The following is a 17,785-nucleotide window of genomic DNA, read 5'->3' as shown; positions in this document are numbered from 1 at the left end:
AATGTAGTTTTTTGTTTTTCTGCTTCTCTGAGAAATCTGCACATTCCATCATCCAGACAACAATACGCTTGATTGTTCATTTAAAAAAAGAAAAATCAATACTGTATGTATAATTGAGGATGGTTTTGTTACGCCTTTTGTTCCACCGAAGGTTTACCCAGAAAGCTTTGGAGCAGCCAACAAAAGCTGCCCCACATACATGGGAAGACATGTAACTATAAATTGTGCTGAAAATCAATGGCATGCGTGAGAAATGGGATTCCCTCAAGCATAAACAATGCTGTGAAAAAAGAAAAAAAGAAATAAAGAGGTGACTGAGAAAAAATGTTTTCTCAGCAAAACACAATCTTTAAAGACAATTATGTTTGAAAGTGGTGAAAATAATGAAAAGAGAAGATGATAGATTAAATCTGTGCTGCCCGATAAACGTGGGAATTATTTTCTTGTATCAAATGTGTGATTAGGAAACTGTGTCTCTCACATAACAAAGATCCACTGACCTGTTAAATGAGGGCAGAGCGGTGAGGGGGCTTGAAGAGGGGATGAGTATGTGAGTATTAAGTAGGCAACTATGTTTAAGAATTCACTGCAGAGAACAATGTAAGTGGGGAATAGATTCGATGAGAGCTGCAGTCCTACTGAAACAGCCTGTTTTTGTAGGAAGGAGCTTTGCTGTTATTTAGAAAACAACTTTGAGGTTGGTTGTTAAAAATGCCCGAAGAGGACGAACAAGATAAGTTAGGGAAAGTCATCAGACAGTGGAACAATAACAGACTGGACTTGTTTGAAATTAGCCAACCCGACGAGGTGAGGAACACAAAATATCTGTGTTTGTGAAGGTTTCTGTATTTTCTGTCAGTGCCACAGTTTTAGATGTAGTTTCAAAGATAAAAATGTTTTTCTACTTTTAATTATTGGTGCTATTTGATATTATAAGACACAGACATGTTACTTTAAAAGCTCATTTAAAAATGACTAATGAACAATTCAGTTAGCCGATCAATAGAAAGTATTTAGATAATCAGTTTTTCAAATTTATTTATATCAAATTCTGGCGTTTACTCTTAAATTTAAAGCTTCTTAAATTTCTGGATTTACTGGTTATTATTACAGAAGAATCAGCTGCGTACTTTTGGCCGTTACATTTCTGGTCTGATCAGATGTTTTGCCACTAGCACATTCTTGTTGCTGTTTCACTTTTTATGTTCCAAAACAGGAAAATTATCTGTTGCAAACTAACTGAAATATTCGTGGTTAATAGGGAAAATGTTTAGTTATGTGTGTGCTATATTATATTCACCCACAGTTTTCAAACCACTGAAATATGAAGTTATTTAGTTAGTATGTAGTTATTCTTTTTACTGAGGTGGCCAGGCTGAGACTTGCACTGGAGGGTTACAGAAATTTTAATTGGAAGTGCTCTTAACTGATTTTTTAGTTTTATCTGTTGAAGCTCTGAAGATAAATACAAATGTAATGAATAGTAGAGGTTCTGCAAAAAAAGGTTCTCACTGATAAATTACTGGTTGAGCCAGTGAACATGTGTGCAACATCCCACTGAGCTTCACTATGTCTGAGCGGTGACCAGACTTTAGCAGCCAGTGGCTCTGTGAGGATGGACTTTGATAAGACAATCTGTGATGGCAAGATAATTGCATCTCCAAAACAACGGGTCTTGTTGGTAGTGCTTAGTGCCTACCAACTGGGTAAAGGAATAAGAGATGGGTGAACAGATCCAAAGCTCTGCAAAAGTAGGCTGATGTTGTTTAATCCTGCAAAAGAGCTACTCTAGCCAAAATTGCAGAACACACAGAAAGTCTGTGTTTGAAAATAGCCCCAACATTTAAATACAGAAGCTTCCGAGGGCCTGTTTAGCTCACTGGGTTGAGTCTCTGCTTTTAATCATATTGCATAAAGTTACTGTAGAAGCCTGGGTCTGACTCTGCCCTGGGGCCATTTATTGCGTGTCTTCTCCTTGCTCTTGCTCCCAAATTTCCTGTCTTCTCTCCACTGTCCTATCAATTAAAGGCTAAACCCCAAAAGTATATAAAAATACAGAAGCCTCTATTCACTTTCATTATCACTTAGTTCATGGTCACAGAGGGGCATGGCTGGAGCATATCCCAGCTGTCACTGGGCAGGTGCAGGTGGGGTACACCCTTTCCAGGGTGTACCCCACCTGCACCTGCCAGTTTCCCTGGATACTCCAGGGAAACTGGAGTATCCAGCCTACACAGGCACAAAAAAACATGCAAACTCCACAAAGAAAGGCCTCAGGCTGTTAGTAACAGTAATTTCATAATTTCAGTAAAATGATAATTTTCTTTTTCCCCCCAAATAAATATATTTGTTTGTTATGAGGTTAGAAAACAACAGAAGACACCACTTAGGGAAATTATAATGTCTATTTTTATCTGATTAAGTTTAACTGGTGATGGAAATTACAGTTGGCTGGAGTCACAGGATACGTGGGTCTTCTTCCATCTTAACAACATGTATTTATATACACAATTGCTTGAAATGATGATCTTGGAATCTGCAGTTGTTTTTAAAAAGGCTCTAACAGACCTTCACAGGGTGTGTATATCTACTTTTCCATCGTTCTGAGTATTGGTCAATCCACTGAGTGCTGTCAAACAAATCTTTTTTAAGCTTTTTGAAGAAAAACTACCAGTCGTACCTGATCATGATTACTAATGAGAAGTTAACAGGCCTTGGCCTTGCCAACTTTAAAGACATTGTGGAAACTCCAGCATCACTTATTAAAATATTTATGTGAGTGTATAAAGAAAATCCAAAATAAATTCAAACTTTGCACCCAATTCTTGTTTTTTAAAGTCATTAAAGATGTATACTGTATAATTATTCCACCCTGAATAAACAACAGCTCATCAAAATCATTAAAAGCCTAAAATTACCATAAAACTAATTGTACATAAACTTCAGAGCACAACTGTATAGAGAACAGCAGAAACTGTAAATCTTGCTCTGCTCATTTAACTTACATTTAGCGTAAGCTGTACTGCCTGTTTCTCTCTGTGGGGCTATAACCAACTGATCACAATTCAAATTTTCTCTTAACTCCAAGCTCCAAGTCTTAGAAAACAGACTTTTTCTCAGTTGGAATCCTGTTTTTAGCTTCAGATTTAAGGGGTCGTTTGTTTTGTTTTAGACATGATGAGCAGCAGGAACGGTTCTCAGGGACATTCTGAAAGCTTTTTAAATTCCTAAATAGAAAACAGCTCTTTATAAAGACTAAATTGGTCCATTCCTTTTCAAAGTCTATACACCTTCACAGTTAAGGAAGGACACAGAAGGATAGAAAAGTGTGTTTTTTTTTTAATGCAATAAAAAAGGTAAATTTAATGAACAGAAAACACAGGACACAGTTCAAAGCTGTCATGTATGACTGGTTACCCTGCATATACCCAAGCCGCTGGTTCAAACTTCGTCTTAGTTCTTTCACGACTGCAGTAATATGAAAGGCAAACACGCAAAACACTCTAAAAACGTCACGTTTCTTGGCAGAATCTGGAATTTCATGGCGTGATGCGCTTCTACTTCGAGGATCCTGCTGAAGGCAACGTGGCCACGAAGTGTCTGCGCGTCTGCAGCAACTCAGTGACTCGTGAGATCATTGACATGCTGTCAGAGAAATTCAGGCCCGACATGAAAATGCTGACTACTAGTTATGCCCTGTATGAAATCCACAACAACAGGGGTAAGCAATTAACTCAAGAGAAAACAGGTGACGACACTGCATGTTTCTGGCTGCTTATTTGCTTTTATAGTGGCATGTGTGGGTAATACTGAAATGTCAGTTTTATCATTATGTTAATATTTTTTAAAACAAGATATAAAGGAGTAATCAAGCACAGCCACGTGCTCTAGTCGCTTATATGATTCAGTAACTAAGCTCTTCCTGCTTTCTATGTTTTATATGGAAGAAGAACGCAAGCTGGATCTGAATGAGAGACCTTTAGTTGTGCAATTAAACTGGAACTCAGCCAACAGAGAAGGACGCTTTGTGCTCAAGAAAGACAAGGACAGTGTGGAGGTAACTCTAACACCCATCGAACCTGAATTATAACTGTAACGTACTGTCTGACACCCGCGCCATCGTTTTATGTGTTTAACAATAAAGGAAAAGTTCGAGGAGAAAGAGAAAGGAGGCTTCATACAAAACTTTAAGAGGACGCTGTCAAGAAAAGGAAAGAAGAAAGAGAAGAACAGCAACACAGATGACAAAGCTTCAGAGGATGAGAATGGGTAAAACGTTTCATTGTTCGCAGTTTTTACTTCTTATTTGCCAGACTACCAGTGTCACACCTACCGAACCATCAGAATAACATCCTCTCCTTTTAAATTATTATCCAGGCCAGCTGAAAGTTCACTCAACAATGACAGCATTTGCTTGTCTAACATTGATGCACAGAAATTTTGCACAGAAAAGAAAAGACCACAGAGGCAGGCTGCTGCAGGTGAGTAATCTCAACACTACAGACTGGATCATAAATGCGTGCCTTACTTGGCCACTGTCTGGCATATTTAAATTCTAAATCCAAATCTAATCGTGAACTTTCAGATCAAGGTGGATTACCGATTGGCGTTCAGTTCTCTGATAACTGTGAGTATGAAATAAGCATTTTATAGTTTGATACAAGGCATTTGCAGACTCTCTCATAATGTCCTCCTGCCCCCTGCTGGTGTCTTTTACACATTTAGTTGCAGAGCCCTTCCTGTGTGCAGTTATAAATTACACCAACAGCTCCACCGTTCACTTCAAGCTCTCGCCTGCATACGTCCTCTACGCCGCGTGCCGGTTTGCTCTACAACGCCGGTACGGTCAAGACTCTCGAACCTCAGAGCACGCAGACAGTGTAACCTCGATCAGTAACAAAATGGTGTCGATGACAGGGAAGGTCATCCAGGCAAGTGTATGACAGATTCTGTGACATTTGCAAATATTAACTTCAAGGAAATGTCACTTTATTGTTTAATTTAAATTATGTCTACAGTCAAGGTGGACTTTCAGACGCTGACACTTCAGAATTATGTTTGCAGGTGTTCTTTAAGTTTGCACGATGCTCATATGTGGGCTACATTTACCTTTCCAGAGGCAGCAGACCATTGGAGGGGCTCTCGCCTTCTGGATGGCCAACTCCTCTGAGCTGCTAAACTTCCTCAAGCATGACCAAGACCTCAGCCCACTGACACAGCAGAGCCAGCTGGACCTGTCCCACCTGGTGCACAAAGCCTACAGGTAGACACGACACAATCAGGCCATAGCCTTCTGTTTGACTTGAACATGTCATTTTCTTAATTTTTCCACTTTGTTTAATATGATCTAAAGATGTGTTTTTATATGTGGTGATACAAGTAAAAACAAGAACTTTAGAGAGAACTTACTGTGTTTTTCATGATATCTGCTGTTACACAAGTATAAGGACACGTTTCTGAAAGTTTTTTCTTCTCCTGGCTCTGTATGATGTCAGTGAGAGGGAATATAGCCCCTGCCCACCTGCTGTTTAAAACTTTAAAATCTTGTTTGCATGTTTATGCGCAACTACATTATATTTTTGTATCTTATGTATGTTACTCTGATTTGATCTAATCTTATGCATAGTGTATCACCCAAAGTCTAATTGTTATACTTTTTACTCCAGTTGTCTGCTACAGTGTCTGCAGAATGAGCTGAGGAAACATTTGCCAACCTTTCTGATTGATCCTGAGCAATATGGTTCCCTGCCAGCTGGTATAGGTGCAGGTTTGGTTATTAAATTAGCATATATATATTTTACTAAGTGAGCTGTTTTTGGATCCTTGACTTTACTAAACGGTCTATTTTCTGTCTTCCTGTTGCAGAAATGGTGCTTAACACCTTGATGAACACCATGTCTCTGTTACGCCGTTGTCAGGTCAACCCTGCCCTCACCATCCAGCTCTTCTCTCAGCTCTTTCACTACATCAGCGTCTGGCTTTTCAATCAGCTCATGAGCCCTGAAGCCAGCACCCCAGGCCTGCGCTCCCACTACTGGGGAGCTGCTCTCCGTCAGAGGCTCACAACCATCGAAGCCTGGGCAGAGAGACAGGGCCTGGAGCTGGCAGCTGACTGCCACCTGGGCCACATCATCCAGGTATGCAACTCTCTGTTTGAATACTGTTAAAACAGTAGCACTTTTTACCAAAACTAAAAATTTCTACCTCAAAAATGATTTAAACCTGAACCAGGTTTTATTCTCTCTAATACGAAGAGCTTTCGACAGATGTATTGGCTTTAATTTACGGCGCGTTTCATTTGGTTAAAGCCGTTAAAATAGCATTGCCTGGCTGTTTCTAGGCAACCACCCTCCTGACCATGAACAAGTACTCAATGCAGGATGCGAAGGACATCCAGACAACCTGTTTCAAGCTGAACTCACTGCAGCTGCACATGCTGCTGGCTGGCTACCTCTATGCAACCAATGAGCCACACATCCCCCCTGTGAGTACCTTCAGTCTGCTCTTCCACTTCCACTCATGCTTGTAAATCCTTGAAAGAAAAGGTCCAACTCTAAAGATCAGTTAGTCAAATTATGTGAAACACATTTTCACGTGACAGAGAAAACAGTACGCTGGCATAAACGTAGGGTTAGTGTGCCTTGCTGAATTAAAAGCTTCACCACAGAAAAGGAGTGCCGCTGTATAGATCTGTGTGAATAATTAATGGTGAATAATATGATAATGAATAATATATAAGAAATAGTAAATTGAGCTGTCATATTACTTTATTCGGGAGTTTGAGAACAAATGTTTACGCCGACTATCCATCATGTCCCATCATGCTCGATCAGGTAACAGCTCAGAGAGATACCAATTAATGCTTATTAATGCTAAGTAACATACAACAAAGGCAGAGGACAGGGCTATAGCTTTTGTTGTACGCCTAAATCAAAAAGTCAAAAGCCACCAACAGTGCAAACACAGCAAAGTCCAGTTTAATGTCTTGAATTGGCTGAAGTAACCCCTTGCAGTCTCGGGAAGCACCCACCATACCCCTAATAATCCATAACTTAAAGCTTTAGTAAAATCTGTGAGTTGAAAATGTGTGGCGGCTGTAGCTCAGGAGGTAGAGAAGGTCATCTGCCAATCTGCCCCTCCCTGAGCCTGGTTCTGCTGGAGGTTTCTTCCTGTTAAAAGGGAGTTTTTCCTTCCCACTGTTGCCAAAGTGCTTGCTCATAGGGGGTCATATGATTGTTGGGTTTTTCTCTGTATCTATGAAGCGCCTTGAGGCGACTTATGTTGTGATTTGGTGCTATATAAATAAAATTGAATTGAATTGAATAGGAAGGTTGATAGTTTGCATCCTAAATTATCCTTGGGCAAGATACTGAACCTCAAGTTGTCTTAACTGGAATGTAAATATTAGAAAGAAAACACTTAAATAAAAAAGAAGTGCTTTTGAATGAGGCAAAGATTTACAACATAAACTGGGGAATTAGCTGAAAACTCTTCTAACAGAATATATTCAAACTTTTTAATGCTTCTGAAATCTATGAAAATGGACTCGCTTTTGGAAGCCAGCCTCAAGTGGACATTTGAGGAACTGCAGGGTTTTTTTTTGTCCTTCCACAGTGGTGTCGTTGTTCCATTTGTATAAACTAAGTCATCGAAAAGTCCAACAGTTATATCAACACCTCTAAAACGTTCACTCTAAAAACCGCCCCATGGTAACGTTAACTAGGGTATGATTTACTGCATCTAATATTAGATTGTGTTAGTGGTTCCTTAGGAAAGACTGAACACCTCATGTGTGAGGTATTTTGAGCATGTTTGACTGGGAGGAGACTGAGCAGCAGATTCGCGATGTGCGAGAGAGGTTTTGCCTCTTGGTTGGCTTGAGAATGTCTGGGTGTAGGCAGTACATGAGAAGAAGAACTGAGCATCGTGAGGCGGACATGCAGCAGAACAGAGGAATAGTTTTAGCTAAGACTTACAAGATTATTAGAAATAATTTTTTTTACAGTGCATATAAAACAAAGCATTACATCTGTCCAAAAACTAATTTTAACTAAGCAATACTGATTATACAGTATTTTAACTATATTAACTGTAACTGATATATCTTTAACTTATATTATTGCTGCTGTTCTTTATAACTAGCACCAATACCTGCTCCATTACTATAGTTGCCTGAAGGTAACAGCACTCATTTGCAACTGAGGTCCGAGGTCAGGGTCCGTTTCCAGATTTTGAGTCCCAGCCGATTGGATATCCGTTTCCTGAAGCCTTGCCACATAATGACTAATAGCAATCTACTCTATACAGCACATCGACCTTTTCCTGAAATATTTCAGCTGCGTGATCCGCTGCCTGTCCTCACTGCAGGATTTGATCAATGCTGTAGTGACAGCTGCCGAGGCCTCAGCAGATAACCTGATTCGGAGCGAAGGACAGGACATCCAGCTGCAGGAGAGCCTCGACCTCCACCTGCCCTTCCTGCTGCCGGAGGGAGGATACTCCTGTGAGACTGTGAGAGGAATCCCTCAGGGGTTTAGAGAGTTTTTGGAGCCAATGTGCCAAAAAGGTATGGATTTTTAAAAATTCAGATTACGGTAAGCGACTGTACTTAAACCTAAAATGGGATCTTTGCTTCACCATATTATATCCTTCTCTTACAGGTCTCTGCTCTTTAACACCCCAGCCAAACGCCAAAGGGGACTGGACCATTTATTTCAGCGAATCTGCCCCTTCTGTAGAGAGTACATATTTGGTAAACGAAAACAAAAAAGAAACACATGGCCCAAGATGTGTTGAAATATGATTTTACTTTGACTTAAGGGTGCATAATTTCTTCTTTGACAGGCAGCACATAGGCAGCCAGATATTATGATGATCACACTGAACAAACCTTTGAACAGTGGGATGGGGGTCAGCATTGTAGCTGCCAAGGTGACCGTTCGTTTATTCCTGACTATTTCTTAGTTTTTAGCATTTTAGTATTCACTACTACAGATGTCAAAAAAATGTGCAAACCATTCAGTAAATGAACAGCCTGCCTCTTATTTTGCTGCAGGGAGCTGGGCAGTGTACCCTCGGGATCTATATTAAATCCATCGTCAAGGGAGGACCGGCTGAAATGGTGAGAATAAACACAGTTTAGGTCCATCTTTGAAAAAGAGGAGCAGAATTTTCAATGAACTGTGGAAGTACGCACTCAAACTGTGTCTCTTTACTCTGTCTAGAATGGCCAGTTAACTGCTGGAGATCAGCTGCTCAGTGTGGATGGTCAAAGCCTGGTTGGTCTCAGCCAAGAAAGGTAGCTACTGCACACCAGCCAGGGAAATGTTTAGCTTTTCTTATCTTTTCTTTTTGAAAGCAGGACGGTGGTTAGTCTAAGCTGGAAACTGCAGGAGAGATCATAAGTGAATAAGAATAACCCTGAATTATTCTCTTTTACAATTAGTGAAACTTGTACAGACACTGATATTCCCATCATGATATGACATCATGTAACATCTGGGATACCCTTACTTTTAATCTATGATCTCATCACAACCTCTGTAGGCTGCATGCGCTCACAGATGGTGATTATAGTAAACACATACTTTCTGTATGTTTGCTTTGTGTACTATATGCTTACTTAAGTACTGTTCTTTTCATACAGAAGCACAGATATGATCCTTTCCTCCTTCAACACATGCATATCAGCCTCACTTCTGAAAAATAACAATAATAACAAGAGTACTTAGACAGTGCAACTCCCCCAATGGAAAAGGCTACACTAAAACTTTGATGTTTTTAATCACACTGTTTTTATTACAAAATGATGACATCAGCAGTTTTTATAGATCATTTGTGCTGATGTCATTATTGTTAAAATGGAAATCTAGTATAGTATTTTTATCTTTTTGTCCCATTGTAAAGTCATATAATGTCATATTGAAATAACGGTTTGGCCTCCAGTGATTAATTTATTGCTTTAAAATCTCGAGATAAAGAAAACTAAAGCTTTTTCCCAATTTGTGTGATCCTGACTTCTGACCTTGAAGCATTACATTCCAAAATTGTGTATTTTATCATGTTTTCCCATATTATTGGAGCAGAATAGATTGAAATCTTTGGCCTCTACAGTCTATAAAAACTTATGCTTCATGCAGTGTGTAATTTTATTGCGTCACTGTGACAGTGTAGGGCGTAGTCTTGAAAACATAAATAATAAAGTGTGTTGCTCTCTCTGGTCCCTTTAATACATTATACTGAATTTCATGAACTATTTGTCTTCTTCCCCCCCCCCCAAAACTGCAATGTAACTATTAGACACACAGCACAGGTTAGCTGGTTGAGAGTAGCATGTTTTTAACTTTAAAAATGCCAAAATTTAAGAGTGTTTTAGCCAAGTTTAAGTATTTAGTAATTCCGAAACAATCTCTAAACTGTGACATTAATGAAACGTAACCTTATTAATCTTACACTGGTTTAGGGCAGCAGCGATCATGATGCAAACTGGCCCCATTGTGACCTTACAGGTTGCAAAATTTGCAGCGAGTTACCACGGCCTAGAAGCCCTGCTGAGAGAATCCACCCCAGAGAAGACTACAGGCAAGCACCAGTACACTCAAATCAAACCTCAGCTTTTTTCCCATTACTTTCTACCTTCTTTTACCTGACAAAGACCTTTTCTTGCCTCATAAGGGGAGAAAGACCACGCTAAGCCAAACAATAAAGCCTGCATAAAGTACAGCACAGAGGACCACAGTCCCTCAGAGCAGCTCCATGGAGGCAATCGAAGGAAGAAACAGCAGATAATGCAGAGGAACAGACAATTTTATCGCTCCAACCCCAACATGGCCGGTGGGCGCTCTTCTCCTGTTGTCACTTTTTGTTGCTGAGCGCTAACCGCACATATTTCTTACTGTTAAATATGCATAACATTGGAGAGCGAGTCATAATAACAGCTGCAGTACTTTTATTTTCTTCTTATTACAGCAGACTTTTGCCTGGAGGATGGCGATAAACTTGTTGACCCTTTCACAGGAAACAGCACCGCTTCTGTGTCCACTAAAAATCTTTGCTCTGATGTGAGATTATTATTAATATTATCGTTGTTGACCAATGTTTTTAACACATTTTCAGTGACTTGTCAGGCCATATACATTTAAATATTTAAGGATTCAGCGTAACACTTTTTCTTTCTTGTGGTCAGAAATTCCACTGGGAATACTTGACACTACCGAACCCTAGATCCCAGGACAGGAATGTATCTGAACCTAGCAAACCACAGCAAACTTTCCAAGTGTCTTTGAAACCTTTAGCTGGACAGAGCTCCAATAGATCTCTAAACGTCATGGTAAGTTTTGGTGTACCAAGACATTAAAAGAAATACATAAGCAAAGTCATAATAGTACAGCTAGAAAGAATTACATTAAAATCTCTTTATTTACCCCCCTCTAGCGCCAAGCCCTCTCTCAGGAGAACTTGTGTACAGACAGTGGACGCCCCCTGCTGGACAAAAGTCAGAGCAAGTGGACACAGAAGGATCAGGGTGCAAAGCAAACTGAGAACTACTGCACGTCTTTCCCTATCCGCTCTTGTCTTTCTACTCATGACATCCTCTCTGATAACAGCTCCCCCACAAATCAGCAGCAGGTCAGCCGTGTAAGCTGTGCCGGTGTCTGGAGAACCCCTTTTTCACAACACTCAACATCCACACCTTCAATCCAGCCGATACGCATCGACATCCCCCTAACAAGAGCAGCAAGCCACCAGTCAAATCCTCCACTCACTACTTTCCAGCAGAGTTCTTCGTCGCTGGCAGTGAAGATGAGCCGAACTCTTCAAATCAATGGACACAAGCAGAATCCTCAAAGCCAAGCTAGTAGTACTTCTGCATGTCCAGTATCTCCAACTAAGAAGCTACTTCAGCCCTCACTTTCATCACAAAAACTCAACACGCACAGAGATCAAGTAGCAAAACCTCAAGTGAGTATCACTCCAACAAAGCATGTTTCCTTCCAAGAACCTCCCTGTTCACAGAAAAAGAGCATAGGTCCAATGAAACAGAAAGACCCTCTGGATATGTCTGATCCTTGGAAGAGGGAAGCCCAGGAGAAGCTGGAGAAGCAGCAGAGGCTTGAAGCGGTGGAGTTCCTGCAGCAGGAGATGCAAGAGCTTCAGGCTAAAGCTAAGCGCACAGCGGAGGAGAACGACCGACTCCGAAAGCTCAACCTGGAGTGGCAGTTTCAGAAGAGGCTGCAGGAAATTCAGCAGAGAGGAGATGATGAGGATGAAGATAACGATTTGGACATGATGATGATGATACAGCAGCTAGAGAACAGCATGTCACAGGCCAAGGTTAAAGAGAAAACACACTGAAAACTTTACTTTCTGAGCCTGTTTTTTGTGTATGCTGTTCATACACTGTTAATACACAACACTGTTGGAACCTCTTCCGATTCTTATTTAGGTCACACAGCTCGTCTAATTTAAAGCTGAACACAGTGACGCCCAAAAGTTTTTGTGGTATTAAGTAAAGTGTATTAAAGGGAGCCTAGTATGGTGATTTATTCTAGGACTTTAGTAGAGAGTGTTAAGGAAAAAAATCATCTTTAAATTATTTGTTTACATACACTCTTCATGTACATAAATATCATAGCAAAATGGGGCTTTTAATGATTTCTTTGATTGGTTCTTTTTCCAGGGTGGAATGATTCAAAATACAAGAATTCGATGGACTTTATTTTGAGTTTCTCTAAACCACACGGTTTATATACCGAAGTTTAAATACAGCCTCGAGTATACATAGACTCTTAAGTTTTGATGGTGGTTCCAAGGCCTGTTAACTTCTCATTCGTCATCATGGTTGACTATAACTAGAATTTTCTCTTTGTCAGTATAAAAGGGATTTGATTGACGGCACTCGTTGGATTGATCAACGCGAAAGTCTAAAGAACTCAGTGAAGATTTAAGAAGAATTGTAGCTTTACACATGTTGGCAGGTCTTTTGGAGCCATTTCTAAGCAACTATAGAGACCAAGATCATCAGTTCAAACAAATGTTAATGAGTAAAAGAAAGATGTGTCACCACTTTGGTCTGGAAGAAGACCCAAATTGTCATATTTGGATGAAAGGAAACTGGTTAAGAAACCACCAAGGCTCAACCCAGCCATGAACTGGAAACTGCTGGAACACCAGCGTCACTGTCCACAGTGAAGCCAATTTTACATCCCTATGGATGTAAATTTCACCTCAAATCAACAGCTAGATGTTTGAAGTTTGAACAAAACTGGGTGCTCCAACAGGACAATGATCCCATATACACATAAAAATGGTTTTGGAAAGGATAACTCAGGCTAACATTAAGCTTCTGCACTGGCCTTCCCATTCCTTGACCTCAACCCCATTGAAAATCTGTGGATTAGGCTTAAAAGCCAGGTTTATGCCAGGAAGCCAGCCAGTTTCAATGAACTCTACCTATTCTGCCAAGAAGAGAGGTCAGATATGCAGCCAGATTCATGCCAGAAACGTATTGACTGAACGTGTATGGTCAAGGTGCAACTTGCTACTGGAAATTTCAATTCAAATTCAATCTTATGCACCCAATTCTTGATGTTTTAAGTCAATAAAGACGTTTGCTGTATAATCATTCTAGCCTTGGAAAAAGAACATTCCAAAGAAAAATAAATTATTAAAGAAAACATTAAAAGGTCAAAATTACCAAGAAGTTCATGTCCATAATGAACCTAACCATAACTAACGTATCTAACCATAGCTGTACATGCATACTTCTGTAATGACAAATTTATTTGTGGATACAACTAAAAAACACCCAATAATTTGCATTATTGTCTTTTATTTCCTGGTTCAGAACAACACAAGAAGCTCTAGTGGGAAGGACAAAACGGAAAAGCAGACGGGAACTCACCTCTCCAAAAAGGAAGATGAAGAAAAGAGAGGTAATCCTTAATTCACACATTAAAGAAAAGTGAATGTTGTTGTGTCAGTTTTGTTTATTCAGAAAAGTATGTGTGCATATCAGCTATGTCATTTGATTCTAACTGGGAAAATGTCCATGTTTTTGGCAGCTCAGCGATTAAGTGGATTAGCTCATGATGTTCATCAAGCAGCATCAAAAGAGTGAGTTTACACTTTTTTTGGCACACAAAGCGGAACATTAATCTAATTCAGGGGTGGGGGAACTCCAGGCCTCAAGGGCCGGTTTCCTGCAGGTTTAAGGTATGTCCTTGATCCAACACAGCTGATTTAAATGGCTAAATTACCTCCTCAACGTGTTATGAAGTTCTCCAGAGGCCTGGTAATGAACTAATCGTTTGATTCAGGTGTGTTGACCCAGGTGATATCTAAAACCTGCTGGACACCGGCCCTTGAGGCCTGGAATTCCCCATCCCTGATCTAATTTAACAGGCAGCTACTAATGCCACATTTCTTCTCAAGAAGACTTAATGATACATCTGCACACAGTGGTGCAAAATAGAACGGAATAATATCCCTGAGTAAAATAAATCTATAAAGTAAAGTCCCCTTTATAAATACATTCTAAAACAGCACAGGATGTTTTTGTTTCACCCGTATGTGATATAATTCAGGTATCTCTGATGTGATGGTTGTATTTGCAGAAACCAGGAGGAGAAAATGAAGAGAGCGTCGGCTCCTGAGAAGCTAACATTCAAGGAGCGCCAGCGTCTTTTTTCCTTGGCGTCCAGTTCATAAACAGAAAGCTCAGAAGACAAAAATGTTTAAATTTAAAAAAAAATGTAATTATTTCCTAGCATCATGACAGCATCTATTAATCAAATGTCCCAAGGGCAAAAAGTGGGTAATTTTAACACAATATTGTTCAGCACTGTTGTTCCTTCTTGTATTTTCCTATTAATAGGTAATAAAATGTTCATTTAGGAGTAGTTAAGGCACTTCTTACATCATTTTCTTATTAACAGTAACTATTTGCTGCTTCTTTTAGTGGAAGCAGTTAATCAATGTTACTTAATGCGCTGATAAAACTGCACCACTGCCTTCTCTTGTTCGTGAGTTTCAATTGAACCTTGCCGCAGTCTACGGATCTCGTTGATCGCGTCAATCCCAGAAATCTTCCTGGTCTTCACCAGGTAGCAGGCCAGCATTGTCCCTGTTCTCCCATGACCATGCATGCAGTGAACTGCCACACCCTGTAGAAAACAATACAATCATTATTTGAGTCAGTTATCTATAAAGTATCCCTGAATATTTTGGGGGTTATGGAGTATTTCTTCTAGGCTTGCTGTTCCCAGAATAGATAAATTATATTACTAATGCTATGTAATACATTTTAAAAAAAAATCTATTAACCCCCCCTCCACCCTTGGGCTCTTGGCAGAGTGTAGCACTTAGCTATGTTAGGGGAAAACCTGCAAAAGAAGACGTTTGTCTACAGGAATGAAACTTAATGTCAAATGTTTTAAGTTACAGTACTGAGGTAGCATACAACTGTTAAATGCATAACCATCCATCATGCACAGCCTGTCACCATCTGAGATCTTACCTCACCCTTGGAGTTGCCCTCTTCCACAATAGAGAGGAATCTATCAATCTGATTGGGTGAAGGAGGAGTAAAGTCAACTATCTTGATGTGGTGAAGCTGTAACTCTGGGCATGAGTCATGGTTGGGTGGTTTCCTCTCACAGAGGCAAACCAGGTGCTTGATGCCATTGTCCACCATATACCGGTATTCACATGGCATCCTGGGCATCGCCAGTCCAGCCAGTTTGCCTGGCTCCACCCAGGAGAAGTTGTGTGGAGCAAAGGAGGCCATATTCAACTGAGGAGAGGGCAGAGCATAGGTTTACTTTATAAACATTCAGTCTATATTAACAATATACGAAACAGTAAAATAAAACCATAATCTTAGTCTGAAACTGTTGATGTCACAAGTGGGATTCGAACCCTCACTTCCAGGAAAGTGTTTTTATTTATTTATTTATTTATTTTTATCGTGTCACAACCCGCCTCAAAGTGTCTCAATCGGGACACTAAAAAATGATTTGATCTTTCTGAGGATAACATGTAAACTTCACATAGATACAGATAAAGCAACAACGACTTTTACATCTTAAATATATCAGTAAACAGTCGGGAAAGAGCGCTAAAATAAGATGCCAAGAGTGACACTGTGCAGCTGTCTACTTTACGTTAGCATAATGCTATTGCCTAGGCTAGACAGTCCAGTGACTCATTGAGGGATTAGTTTAATAGGGTTACAAATGTAGCATTATACGGCACAGGTCTGGTACGGAAATACACTTCAGGCCTTACCAGACTTTACCTGTTTGTTTTCAGAGATTAGAAAAGCAAGTGACAAAAGGTAACCCCTAGCTAAACTTTAGCAATGGTATGATGAAACTAAGCACCTCGCAGATTTGTAAAGACAACTCGGGCGAGGAATTCACCCTATAGCAATTAGCTTCCCTATAGACAATGAATGTCTATTACCTGTCAAAAAGTCCTGAGAATTACTCACGGTTTACTGATGAATGCACTCTAGGGACTCTTGTTCAAACCGCCTCACCCTGTCTGTCAAGCTAGTTACTACGTTCGCCGTTAGCACGTACCGTAGACAACTTAATAGCAGCTACTTCACAATTTCGCTGATAACTACTACGATTCTACAAGAGTAAAAATGGAAAGACACGTATCTAACCAAGGCTAGATTGTGTCTGTTGCAATGCTAGGTATGACGCGCCAGGCAATCAATCAATTAGTGAGGGAAGCGGCTGTCAAGTTCTTCAATGAAAATCATCTTACTTGTTGTAATGGATATTTAGCTTCCTGCTAATGACAGAGAGGATTTCTGATTTCAGTTCAGCGCCTTCACAGTGGGATGAATTGTTGTTTTAGTAGCACAATATACAATAACACAATTATAAGTGTGCAGATTGCTATGATCGACTTTAAAAGATGGTCTAGCCATTTGTGTTTATAAGTCAGGATGGCCGAGCGGTCTAAGGCGCTGCGTTCAGGTCGCAGTCTCCCCTGGAGGCGTGGGTTCGAATCCCACTTCTGACAATAACCTTTTTACATTTTTTGATACAAGAATCTGGTTTTATTTCACCGTTTTGTTTATGATTAATGCTGACTGACTGTGAAGGTTCTCAGTCATTAATGCTGACTGACTCCTTGTTTGTGGCCCATAGAATCAACCCACACTGGCAAGCTAAAGTACTGGTTTTGATTCAGTGACCTTAATGACTCTGTTATGTAGTGTTAAGAGACATGGATTTTTTATGTTAAATCTAGCTAGTCTACAACTTTTTATTTTACATTTTAAATGCAAATAATAATGATTTAAAATGAAAATTAGGAAAACCTAAATGTAATTCGTGCAGTTGCACTTTCAGTACCTGCAGAGGGCAGCAAAATAGCTACACTGTTACCATTTTTAAAAAGTAAATGTCCTTTAAAGTTGCCAAACACACTGCTGGAGCCATTTTAATGAACTTGTGTTGCACTTCTCAAACTTTATTTTAAACTGTGGTGTAGATGTCAAAGTTTGGGATGCCAAATATTACAAAGAAATATTTCTAAAGTCGTTTTTTCATGAGAGTAAATGTTCTCTTATGAAACCGGTGTCAGCTTGCAGATGTGATGATGTTTCCAGAGGTTCTTAGTTAATATATATGATTACAAGCAATGTGGAAAAAATAATCTCACAGATCCGCTGCCTACTGCATTTAGCAGTATCATGTATAATCGAGAGATGTGCTCATTGAGTCTGCATTGAATCATTCTTGTTTTAATATTTACTTTTGTCACC

General features: G+C 39.8%; 2 protein-coding genes and 1 non-coding gene across 8 annotated transcripts; 2 read left to right on the top strand and 1 right to left on the bottom strand.

Annotated features, from left to right (window-relative positions):
- Positions 1–518: 518 nt before the first annotated feature.
- LOC102313725 (afadin) lies at positions 519–14,900 on the top strand. 4 transcript variants are annotated; one of them, XM_005946062.3, is made up of 24 exons: positions 519–807; positions 3,529–3,721; positions 3,951–4,057; positions 4,145–4,269; positions 4,378–4,481; positions 4,586–4,627; positions 4,726–4,931; positions 5,118–5,263; positions 5,667–5,767; positions 5,866–6,137; positions 6,341–6,484; positions 8,368–8,566; positions 8,661–8,752; positions 8,845–8,931; positions 9,056–9,121; positions 9,225–9,298; positions 10,463–10,581; positions 10,675–10,833; positions 10,969–11,060; positions 11,186–11,329; positions 11,434–12,333; positions 13,847–13,934; positions 14,064–14,115; positions 14,616–14,900. In XM_005946062.3, exons 1-24 carry the CDS (start codon positions 712–714, stop codon positions 14,707–14,709), a joined length of 3,702 nt encoding a protein of 1,233 aa, XP_005946124.1. In that variant the 5' UTR covers positions 519–711; the 3' UTR covers positions 14,710–14,900. The 4 variants fall into 4 exon arrangements, with proteins under 4 accessions (XP_005946124.1, XP_005946123.1, XP_005946125.1 ...); XM_005946061.3 differs by having other exon boundaries at positions 3,948–4,057; XM_005946063.3 differs by having other exon boundaries at positions 520–807; positions 5,667–5,761.
- Positions 14,264–17,715, bottom strand: dusp23b (dual specificity phosphatase 23b). Of its 3 annotated transcripts, none has more exons than XM_005946066.3 (3): positions 16,777–17,715; positions 15,518–15,793; positions 14,264–15,164 (listed from the first exon to the last, which is right to left on the bottom strand). In XM_005946066.3, the coding sequence occupies exons 2-3, from the start codon at positions 15,785–15,787 to the stop codon at positions 14,979–14,981; spliced, it is 456 nt and encodes a 151-aa protein (XP_005946128.1). In that variant the 5' UTR covers positions 15,788–15,793; positions 16,777–17,715; the 3' UTR covers positions 14,264–14,978. The 3 variants fall into 3 exon arrangements, with proteins under 3 accessions (XP_005946128.1, XP_005946127.1, XP_005946126.1); XM_005946065.3 differs by lacking the exon at positions 16,777–17,715 and adding an exon at positions 16,465–16,748; XM_005946064.3 differs by lacking the exon at positions 16,777–17,715 and adding an exon at positions 16,493–16,748.
- On the top strand, positions 16,955–17,037 carry trnal-cag. The gene has a single exon. It is a non-coding gene; the product is annotated as a tRNA-Leu (tRNA).
- Positions 17,716–17,785: the final 70 nt, after the last annotated feature.

Source organism: Haplochromis burtoni, unplaced genomic scaffold, assembly GCF_018398535.1.
Source record: "Haplochromis burtoni strain Fernald_Lab_line unplaced genomic scaffold, NCSU_Asbu1 Contig_435, whole genome shotgun sequence".
Classification (NCBI taxonomy): domain Eukaryota; kingdom Metazoa; phylum Chordata; class Actinopteri; order Cichliformes; family Cichlidae; genus Haplochromis; species Haplochromis burtoni.
Note: the sequence above shows the minus strand (reverse complement) of the source record. Positions and strands in the feature narration are given on the sequence as shown.